Below are 17,787 nucleotides of genomic sequence, written 5' to 3'. Positions count from 1 at the left end.
TTTGAGACTGTTCAGTTCAAAGGTAGTTCCAATAAAGTCGACGTTCTTCATTTCAGAGCTTCAACTATGGAGGTGTCCTTCAACACATGAACACATAAAGGTTAAGGAAAGTGTAGCAGCACGTTGTTTACACAGGTTTCAGCATTTCTGACATACAGAGAATGCTCAATTCATTAATGCCCTGAGCAGCCAAACAGATCAATATTTCCCCACATCTAGCACTGCTTACTTACCAGGATGAGCAGAGTTATGTTTTCATTTTCATCTTTGTAAATGGATCATAAAGTTTTATCAGTGGTGTAATAACCACTCTGTAAGCCTATCACTTTGATTCTTAATGTTACACTTGTCTAAACTGATAAAATACTACAAATGTGTTTTCTCCTCAGAATGCCAGGGAATTGCGATAAGACACCGTTAATTTCTTCATTTCTTAGAGCTGGAATCACTTTGAAAGAGTATCAAGGAGATATAGCAGCATATCAAACCTCTTAGTCAGGGGAGAATAATAGTCTACCTTTCACAGTATGGAGTGGAGCTGGTAAGGGCATTTGTATAGCTTTTCTTTAAAAAAACACACCAAAAAACTTGATAGCATAATGTATTTTTTTAAAAAAATGCTACCTCTGAGATAGAAAAATATCTGATGCCTGCCAAAAAAGCAAGAAAAAGAAAAAAGTAAAGGCAGCAGCATTCAGCAAAATAAACAAACAAATAAACAAATAAATAAACAAATAACCAAGGGCTCTATACCCATCTCCAAATCCAGCTCTAACTAATTAACAGTGTAAATGATATCACAGATAGCATCTCAGGAGAGCAAGCTAAGATGCTTCACATTTCACAGCAAATAATGTGGAGCTTAGGGAAATCCTTTCCTTTGGTTTCCCTCACTTCACCCTTTGAAGTACCATTTGATCACAATGTAATGAGTTCATATGATCAAATGCACATGTTTGCTCCAATAACAGACTGGCCCTACATAAAAAGGAGTTAAGATCTCAGCAATGTTTTCTCAGCCAAGGTTTAAAATCAAGTTCAGCTTATCTCCAAAGCCAAGTCTCTTCTTCTGTCTCTGAGACAATTCCACCATAGATAATCCCAACCCATTTTGCAGTACAGTTCAGTATTTGTCCTCAAATCTCACCAAGGTAACAGCTTTCTTTCTACTTAAAGCCTTGCAAAACATTGAAATTAACCCATTACTACTATAACCCTCAAAGGGTTCATTGAGAATCTTTTCAAATCAAGGCACACCTGACAGGGTCTATTCTATCCCAGATCCAAGACAGCCACTGTTCAGCTGCTTGTACCACTTTAGTTCCACAAAATGGTGGCAACAAGCCAACCATGCAAGAAACAATTTAACAATCTGAATACACAAAGTCACTCAGAAGGTTCATGTCACACATTGTCTTCCTCGCCAGTCCTTGAAATATGTGTTCCAGTCACTCCTGAGGACATTCTCTCACAATGACAAAAGCCTTGGAGACAAGGCACCCTGAGAGAGAATAAAATTTGGCACCCCCAAATGGATCTTCCAGTCATGGATCTTCTCTGTTTTCAACCCCACAGCTTGATGCCCTCTGCGGGGGAACTACTCACACCACCTAAAATCTGGTAATGTCAGAATGAACAAAGAGAAGAGGCACCTTCCAGTCAGTTCTGAGCAGCAGAATAGATAGATTGGTACAAATCAGTGTAGGCCATTTGAGGAGGACCTATTAGGGGACCTGTGCTACCTCAATTGAACTTATAATCTAACATTTCAACAGGAATGTCTATCTTATCAAACACCACTGGCCAAAGGTTTGCGGCACACCTAATTTTGTTAGCTTTAAACAAAGGAATACAATCTGCCTGAGGCACAAAGAAAGATGGCTAATTTCACTTCCAAGACTGGTGGAAGTCTTAAATTTTGGCTCAATTTCAGTAGGGGGGGGGAATCATCATCATATGAAGAACTTCTTGGAAACTAATGCATTCTTAAGCAAAGGTATCATAGGTTTTACAACAGACAAGTATTTGCAAGGCTAATACTATAACAGAAAAGCGCCGCAATTGGTTAAAAGTAATACTTAAATTGTAATCTCCCAACACAATGTTTTTCAAGAAATAAGAGAAACTCATGAATACGAGAGTGCGCGCACACTACCCAAATACAAAGTACAGCACAGAATCGGTGCTTCTAAGAATATTTAAGAATAAATACAAATTAATATTCTGTCAGGAACTATTTTGCAGGGATCTTTATTAACACAGCACATGAAGTAGCTTCTTGGTTTAGTTTAGAAGGAACCCACTCCAACATATTAGCATTTAGAATTCTTAGCCATATATGCAATTCAACATAATAGCGGGGGGGGGGGGGTTAGCGGGGGGGGGGTGTTTAAAGCTCAGCAAAGAGGAACACATACAAAACTGCATTTCCCTTTCCTTCCCCAGAAGCAAACTCTTTTCTTTCTTTTGCTGAATCAGGCTTCTCTTGCCTTGCCAACTAAGCTGGCTGAATCAGTTCAGGAGATGACAAACTGATCATTCCATACTGAAACAATCCATCAGCCACTTCAACTTTTAGCAGAGACAGCAACTTGATGCAGCTACATACAATACAAAATGGGAGGGAGGACTGATTTATTCTCAGGTTTGGACTACAAATCAGTAGATCAATTGAAGCGAACATTTATCATAAATGATGATGAGCTTTTACATTTTCCTTCTCCTGTATACACTCCAAGGATGTGTAAATGCAGGAGTTAAATGGGGCCAGTTAGATACGACATGTCCTAATCCCATTAGAGGCTCAAAGTACTTTTCCTCCTTTTTATAAACACTGTATTAAGAGCTAGGAAAAACAATTGATCATGACTAATTTATTAAACAAGTTTTACTTCCTTCTTTCACGTTGTGTGTTGTCTAATTATTTTTCACTATTCATTGATGAAAATTGTTTCCCAATTACATTTTCTCTCTTTGGTTCATAGGGGCTGTTCAGCATCTGCAGTATCCAAGAATTCAACTGTGCTAACCTGGCGTCAAACAGAAACACTACAGATGGACACATGAATACTATTCTAAATAATCCGTATCAAAGGTAGGAAAGCTAAAGCACTTCAGATGTTGTTGGACTCCAACTCGCATCAACCCCAGGCAGCATGTCCAATGGGTCAGGCATGATGGAAATTGGATTACATCATCATCTAGAGGGCCACAAGTCCCCCATCTGTGATTTATGCCAATAAGTTTTAATGAGATAATACACCTTTTCTAGAACTGCTTTCTAGAACTTTTCTAGAACGTTTGCATTTTCAGTACAACAGGATAATAGCAAGCAAGCAAGAATGCATTCATTGTGGGGAGTCTTTTAAGTAAGAATTGCTTCTGTGCAATTGCTTTTTCCTTAAACTTGACCCTTACAGAGTCCAAATGGGAAAACCTTTAATAAATTTACTAGGATTAAAAGCATAATTGATGGAACAATATATTTTTAAAGCATATTGGAATGCATCTGCACCCATCAATACTTTTAACTTACAAAATAAGAGTCTCTTCAAGGGTAGGCTTCTCATGCTACAGTAATGTGATCTTACTACACATTCTCTCCCCACACCCCCTCCAGAGTTTACAAACATTACAGAATGACCAGACTGAGACTTGAAACTCAACTTTGAAAAGTTGCTTTTTTGGGGATCTTATAGTTAGCATTTAACTGTAAAGATAGACAATAAGGCCTTAGATAAATCTTGTTAGGAATGCCCATGTATCAACAAAACTCTTTAGGAAGTGGGTATGAGATTTAAAAAGATAAAAGGGGGGGAGAGACATTGTTGTGTAGCTGTCGGCAAATGACTCAAATTCAATGATTTAAGGAATCGTGCTCTCAGATGACAGCCATACTTAGCACATAGGTCAACAGTTACTATGAAGAAGAAATTGTGATTGCAGACACCTCAAACTTTATCTTACCCCTTAAAGCAGGCAGCAGGGATCTCTCTTTCTTGTCATCACATTTGTTACATTCACTGAAGTATAAAAGCAGAAAGACATCCACAAGCACCCACATCAGAGAAGTGGCAAGAACCACCTTGCAGTAGACAAATCTCCTCATTCTTTGTTCAGTTATTAGTAGTAAAGATGGGTACTGCTTTGATGGTGTATCCAAGCCAAAGATGCCAGCATGAACGCAATGTTGAGAACATCCCACTGAAAATTAAGAGAAAGGGGGATTCAAATTAAATAGCGAGTAAACAATAAATGATCACATTCATTTTTTTGCTTTTTTATTGTTTGTCTTTTGAATAAATTATTGATTTCTGTTGCTTTCCATAAAATGTAAGAAAATGAGATCACATAACAGACCTAAACGTTTTCAGAAATAAACTTTCAAACAACACACAGAGCAGGTGTTTTATCAATGATTGCTTTGAAGCTTTCAGTTTTCAGGCTATGCATATATATTTTTACTACAATTACATTCATTAGTCATTTTCTACAAAGAAACATGTCTGCAAGTGATTTTCAAATCAATAAAATATGAACAACAAAGACATGCTAGAAATCAAATACAAAAATAAAACAAGATCCAATAAACAGAATTCCTTAAGCACTCAACCAACATTACTCTAAGAAGGAGAACTCCTTTCCACCCTACTAAGCAATGAACATGACAAAAGCAGCAATAACAAATATTTATAAATCTATGCTGGTTCAGAAGAGGAGCTCCTCATAGGTATCAAACAAGCATAACCTTATGATCTAAATGAGGTCTCTCAAGTGGAAGTACCGTATTTTTCGTCCCATAGGACGCTCCGTCCCATAGGACGCACCTAGTTTTGTTGGGGGGAAATAAAGGGGGGAAAATCCTTTATTCCCCCCCCAAAAAAAACCCAGGTCGGGGAACAGCGGTATGACGGCGAGCTTGTGGGGCTGGCTGATGTCTGCCTGGCGTGAGGAGCGCTCTGCTTCAGGGCACCCCGCACACAGGTCAGCAGGCTGCTATCCGCAGCCTGGGGAGCCCTGTGGGAGGTCCCGCAGTATTGCTTATGAGCCCACAACTGGATCTAACCAACACCAAGCATACACTAACTTCTTTTGAAAACCATTCTTCTTCTTTTGAAAACATACAACTGTATCGATCTGTTCAAATAATTGATTTCAGGATAATTATACTGATAAAAGTTGTAAGCAATTTCTGAAATGTAATGGTTTTGAAAATGTATAGATGTTTGTGGTTATTTGTATGAATTTTATTTGACACATTCTTTTCTGTTTTTGTTTTTTTTCATTGTGCATTGCCCTGGGCTCCTTCTGAAGGAATGAGAATTAAAATATAATAAGCAAATTAACGACTAAACATTTAAGGCCAGGCAAGTAACAATCCAACAACTATCATTTTATTTAGCGGTTGCTTTGTTTCTATCTGGGGCAAGCTCAATGGTGGACTTTTGAACATGTGCCTCTCTCCCTCAATATTCTCTACAGAGAATTTGAAGTGACTGGAGTGGGAATTAAATTCTGCAAAAATTTCGAGACAGCATGCTCCTGAGCCTGTTAGATGAGGTTTCTCTCACAGCCATAGAGAAAGCCTGTCCCCCAAACAAACATAGCTCAGTCGCATCCTGTTCCCTGCAGTGAGAAACACGTAAGAAGGAGTTTGCAGTTTCAATACCCATGCCTGATCTCACCCCAGGCACCCAAGAAACAACTGAAAAAAACCTTGAGGGGTAAAGAATACAGCAAAGGGCTCAGGGCTCATAATGCTTTTGGCTGAAGCAGTAGATTTTGTAGTGCTGGAAATTCATCTCTCTTTCTGAATATTCCTTAACATCTCGAGAATTTCACTAAGGTTTTAAGAGTTCTCAGTGTAATAGTCTTACCATAAGAGTATTATACTGAGACATATATTCTTGAAAAAGACTGAGCAGGAAGAAGGAATGCCTGACCAGACTACTAGGTGCCTGAGAAATTTCAGAACAGCATGCAGTTTGTTAGGTTCATGACTCTTTAATTTCCTCCTCACTATATTATTAGATGCCCAGGGCCAGCATCCCAAGATATATTGGCTGCTATCCCAAAAAGTTCAACATATCCAGTCTTTGGCCTGAAACAATCCCCCCCAATGCCTTTAAAATACATTCTAATTGAATTGTAAAGCAGAATGTTATGATTTGGACAGGTAGGGGGGTCGCAAATTCACCAGCTCACTGCCAGACACAAGAGATTCTGAACATATTTTAAAGGATTGGTGTTTTTATTATGTTTTTAGATATGTTGTAAGCCGCCCAGAGTGACTGGGGGAAACCCAGTCAGATGTGTGGGGTGTTAATAAATTTTATTTATTATTACTATTACTATTATGATTATTAGTCAGGTTATTCTAACCATCACACAGGAGATTTAAAGGGGAGGGGAAGGCTGAGTCTGGACTTGCAATTTAACTGCTGAACTCAAAGCAGAATGTGACATGGGAATTTGGTGCTGCATATTTGGAGAAGCGAACACACACACAAACTACCTGAAGTGGTGCTTTTATGGATCTCATTATTGAAGAGCTATAAAAACATTACTAGTTAAAAGGAGTTGTTAACAAGGTAAAAAGCTGAAATGTGCATTATAAAGAAGAAATAAGTAATATCTGTAAAAATGGCTCTTCCTTTTAAGAGAAATCAATTTGCAGGAAGTATGGCCAACTATAAAGATCATGTACATCATGAATCCTGAACCAAGGACAAGGAGAATTACAGAAATAAATTACTTCTCACTGTACTACCATTAAAGAGGATTATAATTGTTCTGTATTCATGATTTAGTAATATTTTAATAGAGAAAATGTACCTCCTGGGTTAAAGCAGGGTATAATCCTCCTAAGTTAGTTTTTTCCAGCCTCACAACTATTCAGCTTCACAGAAGCCCTTCAGCTGTTAACACACGACCATCATACATGGGAATTCATGACTAGGGTCATGGTTATCCAATACATCTAGCTACTTTTCATGGGCTACAGGCAAGCTTCCCACTGGCTTTGTATTCATGAGTATTCTCAAAAGACTCTGAAAAAACAACATCAGTTCCTCAGTTATCTTCCTCTTGGCTCATAATGTTGGCGTAATGTTTTTGTTTTTAGGTTTTTAAACTTCTGCTTTCATTTTCACAATTATCAAAAGCACTTCCCTTTGCAACTGTATTTATGCCGTGGTGAGGAGAAGACAGCCACCAAAAAGAAAGTCCTCCAAAATGAAACTATCACAATGATGTAAAGTCATTCTGTCTTCTAGGAGGAAATGTGACTGCCAGCCACCAAAACGACTGCCACTCTTGGCCAGAAGAACACTGTAGGAGACTTTGGGGTAATGGTTTTGAGAACCCTCCTCCCTTCAACCCCAGCTGCTACCCTAGAACTAGCCCCACACAATTCCAGTTAGATCTGGCTCAAAGTCACATGACCCGAGGAAGAAACTGTATAAAAGGACTTCAAAGTTTCAGTTTGTTTTGATAGTGGTCATTTCTAGGGGCTCAATTTGTCTTGGTTCAACAAACCATTGTTAACATTGGATGAATCATAGCTTTTCTGCATTTTGACCAGCCATGTTTAATCTAAAACTGAAGTAAAAGCTTCCAAATGCCTTATCACAGCCACACCAGTTGGTGCTAGGAGAAGGAGCATGCAAGCTCAAAGCTCACCACGCTCTTGCAACATTCAATTCTGGTTTAGCACTACCTCTGAATGAGGCCCTGACTGTGTGTTCTCATCCCCATGCTGGATGCACACCAATATACAAACATGTAAGAATACCTTCTGCAAACATTCCTACTAGTCATGTTCTACTGCAACAGGTTTTTGAGAATGAATCCATTTTCTGCTCCTTACTATGGAAACCAAATACCAAAACTGATTTCTTACTTGTCACAATATATTATCTATCTAGCACTGAGTTAGGAATGGACAGTGTTGAACAATGTCAGGATGCTCCATTTTCTAATAGTAATTATCCATTTCTCCCCCTATCTTAGGTGCCTTCCCTGACCTGATTGTTTTTGCAAAACTTATGTAGCACATATGCCTATGAAGTACTATTGAATTCAATTCAACAATGTTATCACCTTCCTCTGTATGCATTTAAGTTTCCCCAGCTGAATCCATCAACAGCTTGACTGTGAGCCACTGCATTTGACAGCAGTTGCTTGGCAACAAAATTAGTAGTCCTCTCCATAGTACCTGCAGTGCCAAGCATTCTCAGATTTTTTTTGGTAGAATTCTGTGGCACTTCTAATACATATGGTATAATAACTTCATTTCACTGAGAATATAACATATTCTATATCAAACAGGCGGAAATGGAGTTGCCTGAGTAAGTGTGCAAAGGACTGAAAAACTTTTTTAAAAGCTAATAGGAACTAGTGTACATTAGAAGCTAAGAAACTGAGGCTGCAAACCTATGCACATTTACTCTGGCACAATATCACTTACAGGCCTTGGGCAAGACAATATTCCATCCCGCCTTCTCTCTCACACACCCACACCAAACAAATGTGCAACATGAGGATAATGGTACTAACCTACCTGGCAGTGTTGTTCTTAGGGCTACTGAGAAATGTATGTTAACTAGGGAAAGGGTATGCATAATAATGTGTTTGATCCAAAAGATGCAATTCCATACCTGTTGAAAGGGTTACATGACAGCAGCCTTTGACAAACTTTGGTCCCCAGATATTGTAGGACTACAGCCCCCATCATCTCCAGCAAGGGTGGTCAATAATTAGGGCTGCAGTACAATATCTGGAAACTGCAGATTTGGAAAAACTGCACTAGAGCACTGTGAGAGAAAAGTAAACTAAAGCCACAGATGTGCTTCCATTTGCACAATTTCTTGGAAATGTAAGAAAAGCTATAGAACCTACCCATTGCTGTTGTTGCTAGCTGCCCTGAGCACCACTGAGATACACACAAATACTGCCAACAGTGTGAATTCGTACACAAAACAGTACTAGTGGTTCTTCCTCGCAAGTTCCTTCCAACATTTTCATGAGAAGATTACTGTAGCTTTCCTTTAAGCTATCTAAAGACTATATCTAAAATAGATCTCTTATTTTATCTGGAATTTAGTACTCAGGGTTAAAGAGTGAATATATAACGCTAAGAACAATTGTCAAATCTCTGTTCCCAAGATTTTTGGCAGCAAAGAGGTGAAAATCATCTTCTAATGGATGATATTTTAGTCATTTATTTCCACAGCCAGCTTAAATTAGTTTAATAGAAACTATCCTTTTAGCATACGGAAGTAAAGCTATACTTGCCAGATCTTAATGTGTTAGTATTTTAGGTGTCACAAGACTCTCTGATGCAGTGTTAGAAACTCAATATATATATAAGCTAGGAACAAACAGCTATGTAAACCAAGGTTACAATGGCCAAAACTGAATGTCCAGCTGCCATTTTTGGGAAAGATGGCTCTAAAATCTAATTTTTCAAATGATGGACTGACTGTGATTGGTTATCAGTTAAATATCTGGCTGGTTCAGATGACAACCTTGAGCTAGGCTAAGAACTTTGAGAGCTTAAAGAAGAAAAGTCACTTCATCCAGGGACAGTTCACATATATACTGTACTGGGCTATTCTGAGCTCCTTTTCTTAATGGTGGCACAGCCCATTCATCACCTAAGAATATTCTATACAACTGTGAGCGAGGCAGTGGGATGGGGTAAGTGAAGACAAACTACAACAATTAACTAAAATATTTTTCACTGCTCCTGCTCAGGCTGCACAGAAAATAACCATTTTGGTTCCTGAAATTCATTCTGATTGTGCAGATAAAATATAACTGAAAGAATTCTACAGGATGTGGTATTAGTGTGTGAAAACACTAAAGATCCAATGATTCCCAGGCATGCACCTCCATGTCAGGTGTCATCTTGGTGCAGAGGCCTCTTCACTTGGTTACAAGTGGCCGATAGCCAGGTGAAAAATGCACGTGGCTAATTTAGAACACTGCTCGAAAATATGCAGGTTGACATGCACAGCAGAATGTCATCACTAACACAACCTTAACATTATCTCTCTTTCAATTCAACTGCCCATTTTAGTGCTGTAGTGCAATTCAACTACTTTCCACTGCTGCTCTAGATATAACAGCAATCCTTACAGGTTTTTCCACCTAAGGGCTTAAGAATAAGATAGTTGCCCCACCTCACTTTGGAGTGCTATTTTTAAAAACAGCAACTCTAATTGATTAAGTGATACCTCACAGAAAACAGAACACACTTCCTAAAAACCACGCTGCTTGGCAAAGTAATGCTGTACAGCTCCAATCTTATTTCTCCATTTAATCTGCAGCAACGTGAAGCACAGCTTATGCAGCTGCAGCTAAAGTAAGATCTTGCGCTTGACAAGCGAGACACGACCATCTGCCTCTGCTTTAGAAGCCTAGCAGCCACTCTGCCGCCCCACCTGTGTCCTTACTAGTAAGGTGTTCCCTCACACAACACTTAAAGGGCCTTAGATCTTCCACTATGAGCAATTTGAATTCATATGTCAAGCTTTTCACATGGGAATGAGAAAAAAAGAGGAAGTTTTAAAGTGAACATGAATTTTAGCCAGAATTGGAGAGAAGCAAAAATAATTTTCAAAGACAATAACTTAGATCTATGGGTGGGGCTTTATCCCCTTGCAGGTGGGTGCATGAAGATCATGGGTATGCAAACCAAGGCCCGGGGGCCAGATCCGGCCCAATCACCTTCTAAATCTGGCCCATGGACGGTCCGGGAATCAACGTGTTTTTACAGGAGTAGAATGTGACCTTTCCTTTAAAATACATCTCTGGGTTATTTGTGCGGCATAGGAGTTCGTTCTTCTTATTTTCTCCCCCCCCCAAAAAAAAATATAGTCTGGCCCCCCACAAGGTCTGAGGGACAGTGGATCGGCCCCCTGCTGAAAAAGTTTGCTGACCCCTGTTGAAGATGAATCTCTGACACTTCCATTGTGCAGTTTGTCAGCTTTATAACAGATTTTAAACTTTTAAAGTATTTCACAATTCACAGAAAATGAGTTGGCAAAAACAGTCGGGGTGGGGGAAAACCTACTTAAGCTACTTTTCGATAAATGCAAGCATACTACAGCTACATATATTTTGTATTTCTAAAGGCCATTAAAAAAACAACAACACAAGATAGATAGATCAGGCTACATAAACATGTCACCATTGCTCAGCTTGAGATATTCTACCAGTAAGTTTTCTGTCCATAAAAATCCATTGTTAAGGCGGTGCACTTATTCCATTTATGATTGCTGTGATACACATATTGCTGCCTTTGGTAATTTAACCTGTAGCCAAAGTACGTAAGGAATCAGCTATTTTTTTCAAAAGTGCTGGATATTGCCTTAATTTTATTCCACACGATGGTCTGTTGTCATACTGTCAACAGGCTCTTTCCCCTCAAAGCTACTTACTCCAGGAAGCAATGAAAATGCAGTATCTTCAACAGACACTGCAACTTCCATAGGCTGCAATCTTTGAAACACTCAGGATGGTTAAACCTCATTGAGTTCTATGGGATTTGAGCTACCTGTTGATAAGCAGAAACTCTTCCTTCCTTCCTTTGTAACAAGGGCTTGGAAAACCAATTCCTTCATAGAAAGTGGAACTGAGATAAATGGGACTTACTTCCAAATATGGTTTATACACTAAACGTTTGTTGAAACACAGTCAGGAGTGCCAGCTTGGCTCCATGATTGTGGGTGCATGCATGGCCCTGGCGCTGAAATTTGTGGGTGCTCAGGCACCCAGGGTGAAGATATTTCAGATTATTGGGCAACCAAACTGCTGTTTAGGTCCCAGCCCTATGCAGAATAACTGTTTACCAAGTCCCAAACTCATGTCCACACAATTGTTTTGGGGTCTTTTTTGTTTTTTTGTTTTGTTTTGTTTTGTAACTAAAGCCCTGTGGATAGCTCAGGCAGTAGAGCATGAGACTCTTAATCTCAGGGTTGTGGGTTTGAGCCCCATTGGGCAAAAGATTCCTATATTGCAAGGGGTTGGACAATGAGCCTCTACAATTCCACTCTACAATTATACAATTCCACGATACAATCTCCAAATATTTGAATTTAAGCTGCCAGGGGGGGTGGGGGGCTTCTCTGTGTATGAAGCATGTGCAATGAGTTCTCTTTAAAAACCAACAAAAATGCAGAATTGAAAAGAAAATAGAATGTGGTTAGAATGCACATTCCTATCGAGTAGATTTTGCATCTTTTACACATGAATGACATCCCAGTTGCTGTAGTAGATAGGTAGCCGTGTTGGTCTGCCATAGTCAAAATAAAAAAATTTCTTCCAGTAGCACCTTAAAGACCAACTAAGTTAGTTCTAGGTATGAGCTGTTGCTGTATGGTTTGCATTACTCTTACATTACAGATAGACTAACTTTAGAAAAGAAGTGTGTTCTCTGTTTTTTAAAGGTTTCTTATTACACAACCTGCCACACTTTGCACACAGCAAACATCTTCTACAGAAGCTCACACGAAGCTTGAGGAGGCCATGACATTATGTCAAAAGGCATGCGCACCAAGAAGCAAACAAGATTTCCTGGAAAAACACTCACTCTCTTTCTAGATTTTTCAAATTCTGGCGAGGTAAGTATATTACATCAATGTTAAATGCCCAAATCCCTTATAAAGATAAAGGTACCCCTGACCGTTAGGTCCAGCCGTGGTTCCACCCATTTCATGGGGAAAGAACACCATGTGGCATGCGGACAACCAGCAACAGGACCATATACCAAACACTGCATGCAGTCTTCATACCACATCTGGAAAGCCAAAGGTTCCCCATCCCTGCTTTTAAAGCTAACATTCAATAACTGGCATTCACTATAAGCAAAAATATCAAGTTGTGAAGGGATGCTGCTGTTGATTCCACAACATATGTAACTCAAAACCATTAGTTCACACTGCAGCCACACCTACTGTACCTCAGACAAGTCTTGCTTCATAATGTAGCAGCTAATTTGACCCATTGCCACATGTGCAAAGTTAAATGGAAAGGAAAAAGAGATAAAGGACAGGGCTACATGCTACCATGTTCCTGCCTCCAACTAAAGTTAACTATTAGACTCAAGGGGCTGGGATTTGACTATTGAGCGCCATAAACTGTGCAAGGTTGGAATTATTGCCTCAGCATAATGTTTAATTCCTGCTTAGTAAGTCTACTAGTTTGCAGGTTTTACCTGCAGCAGTGTATTCAAGGTTCGGATAAAGCATTGTCTCACAGTTAGATATGTGATTCCATTCAATAAACCAAGTTATTGTCTTGCATTTAATGCCCATCTCATTTTTCAGAATGAAATAAAGTTCATTCCTTTTTTAAAAAAAGAAAAGAAAATCAATGTTCTTTTGATTTTGGTACATGCATAAGGTTCTATAACCATCAATGCAGGTTCAAACGCCTTTCCACAATCCTACGTCGTCCAAAACAAAAAGAAAGAGTACCTAGATCTAAAGTGAACATGTAAAGGAAAACTGCTTCAAAGAGCAGCAGCTTTAGCAAAAACCTTTCAAGCCTGTAAACTTCAAGAGTAAGAAAGACAAAAAAAATTTAATATTTCCACATAAATATGTAAGAAGAAAACAGAAATCCCTGACTATTCATGTTATTGGCACGATGTCCTGTAAATACAGTTACTTCTTTTTACACTAATATTGCCATTTCAAAAGCTTTTGAAACAATTATAATATGTAGCAATTGAGTGGATGATGATAATGAAACATGTTAATCCTTTTTTTAAAAAAAATGTAGCAACTGAGTTGATAAAGTTGATAATAATGAAACATGTTAACCTTTTTTTTAAAAAAAGTATCTTCCTTCTGTTGGCAGCATGTGCACACAGAGAGAGATTTGTTAAACTATAAACTTTAGCCAAAGTTCCTTCAGAGTGACGAGATACTTAAGAAGAGAATCCTCCTGTAGCTTCTCACTGGGCTTTTGCTAGCTCAGTCAGCAGAGCATGAGAATCTTGATTTCAGGGTTATGGGCTTGAGCCACATGTTCAGCAGGACATTCCTGCAGGACATTCCTGCACCGCAGAGGGTTGGACTAAGATGACCCTTGGGGTCTCTTCCGACTTTACAGTTCTATGACTCTGTGAATGTCTGTCAAAAAGACAACTTCAGCAGCTGTAGATTTTCTCATCCCTGTCCCACAGATGTTAAGATTTAAGAACCCTCTTCCCAACACATTGTATATGATCGGCCTAAAGGTAAAGGTAAAGGGACCCCTGACCATTAGGTCCAGTCGTGACCGACTCTGGGGTTGCGGCGCTCATCTCGCTTTATTGGCCGAGGGAGCCGGCGTACAGCTTCCGGGTCATGTGGCCAGCATGACTAAGCCACTTCTGGTGAACCACAGCAGCGCACGGAAACGCCGTTTACCTTCCCGCCGGAGTGGTACCTATTTATCTACTTGCACTTTGATGTGCTTTCGAACTGCTAGGTTGGCAGGAGTAGGGACCAAGCAACAGGAGCTCACCCTGTCATGGGGATTCGAACCGCCGACCTTCTGATCGGCAAGTCCTAGGATCTGTGGTTTAACCCACAGCGCCACCCACGTCCCCCATGATTGGCCTAACTCTTTAGCAATTAGAGATCAAGAATTTGAAGCAGAAGACTTTTAAAGGGGGGGGGAGAGGTGGCCACACATGCACAGGTAGGCACCACCTACCCAGAGCAGAAGTCAGTAACAGACATATGTAAACTTCCTTTCAAAGCAAAAGAAAATGTTTTGTCAATGAACATGAGTCTAGGTACTTCCCTCCCCTCCCCTCTGCAGTGACGGGGAGGTGGGGGGAGGGTTAGAGTCTGCAAAGGTGAAATTGCCAAAGGGGCTTTAAACTCAATTATCATTTTCACATCTACCATGAAAGCACTTCTCCCAAGGTGCTACAGAGGTTACAGGGGAAAGCATGTCTATTTCACAGTTGTTCTTAGCTGCATGACAAGAAAATGCACAACTAGTGTTGAATTTTCCAAGATTAACAGCCAGGTGCTGTTCCCCCAATAGGAACTGCTAATATTTTTTTTAAAACCCACCCTAGCACTTAGGGTTACCTTAAAAAGGAAGGAGGGAGGGAAAAGTCCACCTATAGAAATGCACAGAAGTTTGTCAACTCTATAGAAATACATGGGTTTTCAACAAACACCCCACACAAAAACTGCCTGCTGAAATAAAAATAACAGTACACACATTTTCCTGTGTTGATCTCCAGTGGTTATTACCAGTGAACACAGTACTGCTCAGGCTGAACTACTCGCAAACCAAAATGAAACCTACACACACACACATACTCATCAGAAGAGGACATGTTCAAAATGCAGTAGTCACCTAATAACTATTATCCCCCCCCCCCGCCTTTCTATAGGTTTATCCTGATTATTCCTGTCTCATTAATCATTTTTCGCTCAGTATTTTCAGGCGATTAGTAAACACCCAAATATTCAGCTTCTCTTTAATGAGAGATTCAGTGGCCAATTCTGTTATTCAATACTATATGTCTAACAGAAGTATAAACTATTTTTTTTATAATTACCCATGAATGATCATGAATCTTAGTGGAAGAGGTGTAACCTTTGGCGAATCTGAATGTAAGATCTCAAAATTTAAACATATGGGAGACACATTTATAAATAGCACTTATATATTGCCTTCCCATTGCAGAATAGTGCCCGAGATGGTGTATTTATTACTAGATAAAAACTAATACATAAAATATATAAACTAAGGAAGCAGCATAAATTTGAGTAGTGGTTGTTATTTTTGAAAAGCAGAGTTCAGCTAAGCTCAAAGTCCCGTTGAAATAAAGCTAATAACCACCTGGCGATCAGGGAGAGCGCAAAGCAGACCTTCTGAGATACCCAAACTCTGGACTGCTGACAATTAGCTCAGTTGGTTAGAGAGTACTGCTTATAACACCAAGATGGCAGGTTCAGTCGCCATATGGGCCACCTGCATATTCCTGCATTGCAGGGGGTTGGACTTGATGACTCTTGAGGTCCCTTCCAACTATTCTATTCTGTGATTCTATTATGATTCTACAGACACCTCTGTGGACAAGGTCCTCTCCCACATATCCACAAGCTGAACTTCAGATGGTGGCAGGATTCAAAAAAGACCCTCCTTAATGACCTGTGGATGTTAAGATTTATGAGCGATACCTACTGAATGGATAATCCACATTAAATGTGAAACCTAACCATGGGTTTGACAACAAGCGCACACCCAACAAAGGATAGCCTATCCCATTTCCCTCCTTAGTATTGCATTTGTATCCTGCATTCCTGTGATGCTTTAAGTTTGCAGATGTTCTAAGGCTTCAGAAATCTTCCATCAGGCTGCCTTGGAATAAAAACTGCACTGGGATCTACCTCAAGATGGAACATGAAAAGAAGTAGACTTTCCCTGAGGTTTTCTTGAATGCTATGCAGACTTCAGGCTACATCTACAGATACTGGGATGAAGAACCACAGAGCTTTTGGAAATATAAATTCCACTAGTTTCCATTCAAAGGTAGAATTCTAGGTTAAGAAGATTGCTGTTAGAAATATTTTGTTTCTGAACCATTTGCATAAAAAGGGGCAAAGTGATAGCAGGCCTAAGCATGCTTACTTAGAAGCAAGTCCCACTAATTCAGTGTTACTCCAGCCTTGTCATCATTATAGCCAGGATGTTTCATTTCAAGGGGCATACAAAAACTGAAATGTACTATCCTGGTTTCAGACACCAAGGCAATGTGAAGTCTCTCCTCTATCCAGGCACTGTTACCATGCTAGGTCCTCTGTTATTCTTGTATCAGTAGCCTTCTTGTGAAACTTTGCAAGTTGAAACTGTCATCATATGAAGGAGGGCACTGATGGAAATGATGGATCATGTCCACCTCCCTCCCTCTCCTGAAGGTAGACTATGGCTGTTAAAGGCTTCAAACTCAAATCCATCGTGCTCCACTAGATCTCATCCAGTAAACCTCTCACTCTAGGCTCCGGGGTACGTTTCTGAAGGCACACAAAGCCACTATCCTGCTGAGCCTAAACAGGCCTGGTCAGTACCTGGTTTGGTCACTACCTCTGGTTCCATGGTGGAAGAATGCAATGAAATTAAAAATGAGTAAGTCATAAGCTGTAAAACAAACATGAAATATATGTTAGCCTGGAATAACAGGCTCTTAAAGCCTATAGCACACATGCCCTTAAATATTCACTCAAATGAGCAACCCCTAGAGCCAACCCAAATCATTTAGCTGCCTGTGGTTGTGCCGCAAATCATGCACTTCTCCCCAAGTCAAGGTGCACAGTACCCAAGGCCAATCATGTTATTTTAGCAGTTGAGGCAGAACAGAACACAAATGCCTCTCCCTCCAACTATCTGCAGACTTTTCTTGACACCCTGAAGCAGCAACCTCACTCTGCCCTGGCAAAGCCCTCCACCCCTTAGCAGCTTAAGAACCACAAATCAAACCTATGGCACCCACCATACAATCAACACAGATAAACTACCGTATGTTTTCTTGGAAGCCTTTAAGCTGAAAGTGTGTGTTGAACAAAACAGTGCATGACATATCATTCTTATTTCCAGCTTTATTCTCCTAAAGGGTAGCAGTTTCTGTTCTGACTCCTTGTATGACTCTCCTTCAAGACCAGATATATAATATTCTGTTTTATCATTATACTACATTTCCTCAAGACTAATGATAGACTCAATATTCATATTCAAACCCAGATTTGCTGTCTAGCACTCATAGAATGCTTT

General features: G+C 39.8%; 1 protein-coding gene across 2 annotated transcripts in view; it reads right to left on the bottom strand.

The window, feature by feature from the left end:
• GALNT13 (polypeptide N-acetylgalactosaminyltransferase 13) overlaps window positions 1-17,787 on the bottom strand; it is a 152,085-nt gene that overhangs the window by 131,460 nt on the left and 2,838 nt on the right. For both annotated transcript variants that reach the window (XM_083494134.1, XM_083494135.1), the window contains exon 2: window positions 3,967-4,203. In XM_083494134.1, coding sequence (XP_083350260.1) covers window positions 3,967-4,108 — 142 coding nt within the window. In that variant the 5' untranslated portion in view covers window positions 4,109-4,203. The remainder of the gene's footprint in view (window positions 1-3,966; window positions 4,204-17,787) is intronic.

Source organism: Podarcis liolepis, assembly GCF_965112155.1.
Source record: "Podarcis liolepis genome assembly, chromosome: 1".
Classification (NCBI taxonomy): domain Eukaryota; kingdom Metazoa; phylum Chordata; class Lepidosauria; order Squamata; family Lacertidae; genus Podarcis; species Podarcis liolepis.
The sequence above is the reverse complement of the archived record's forward strand: the minus strand, read 5'-3'. Positions and strand labels throughout refer to the sequence as shown.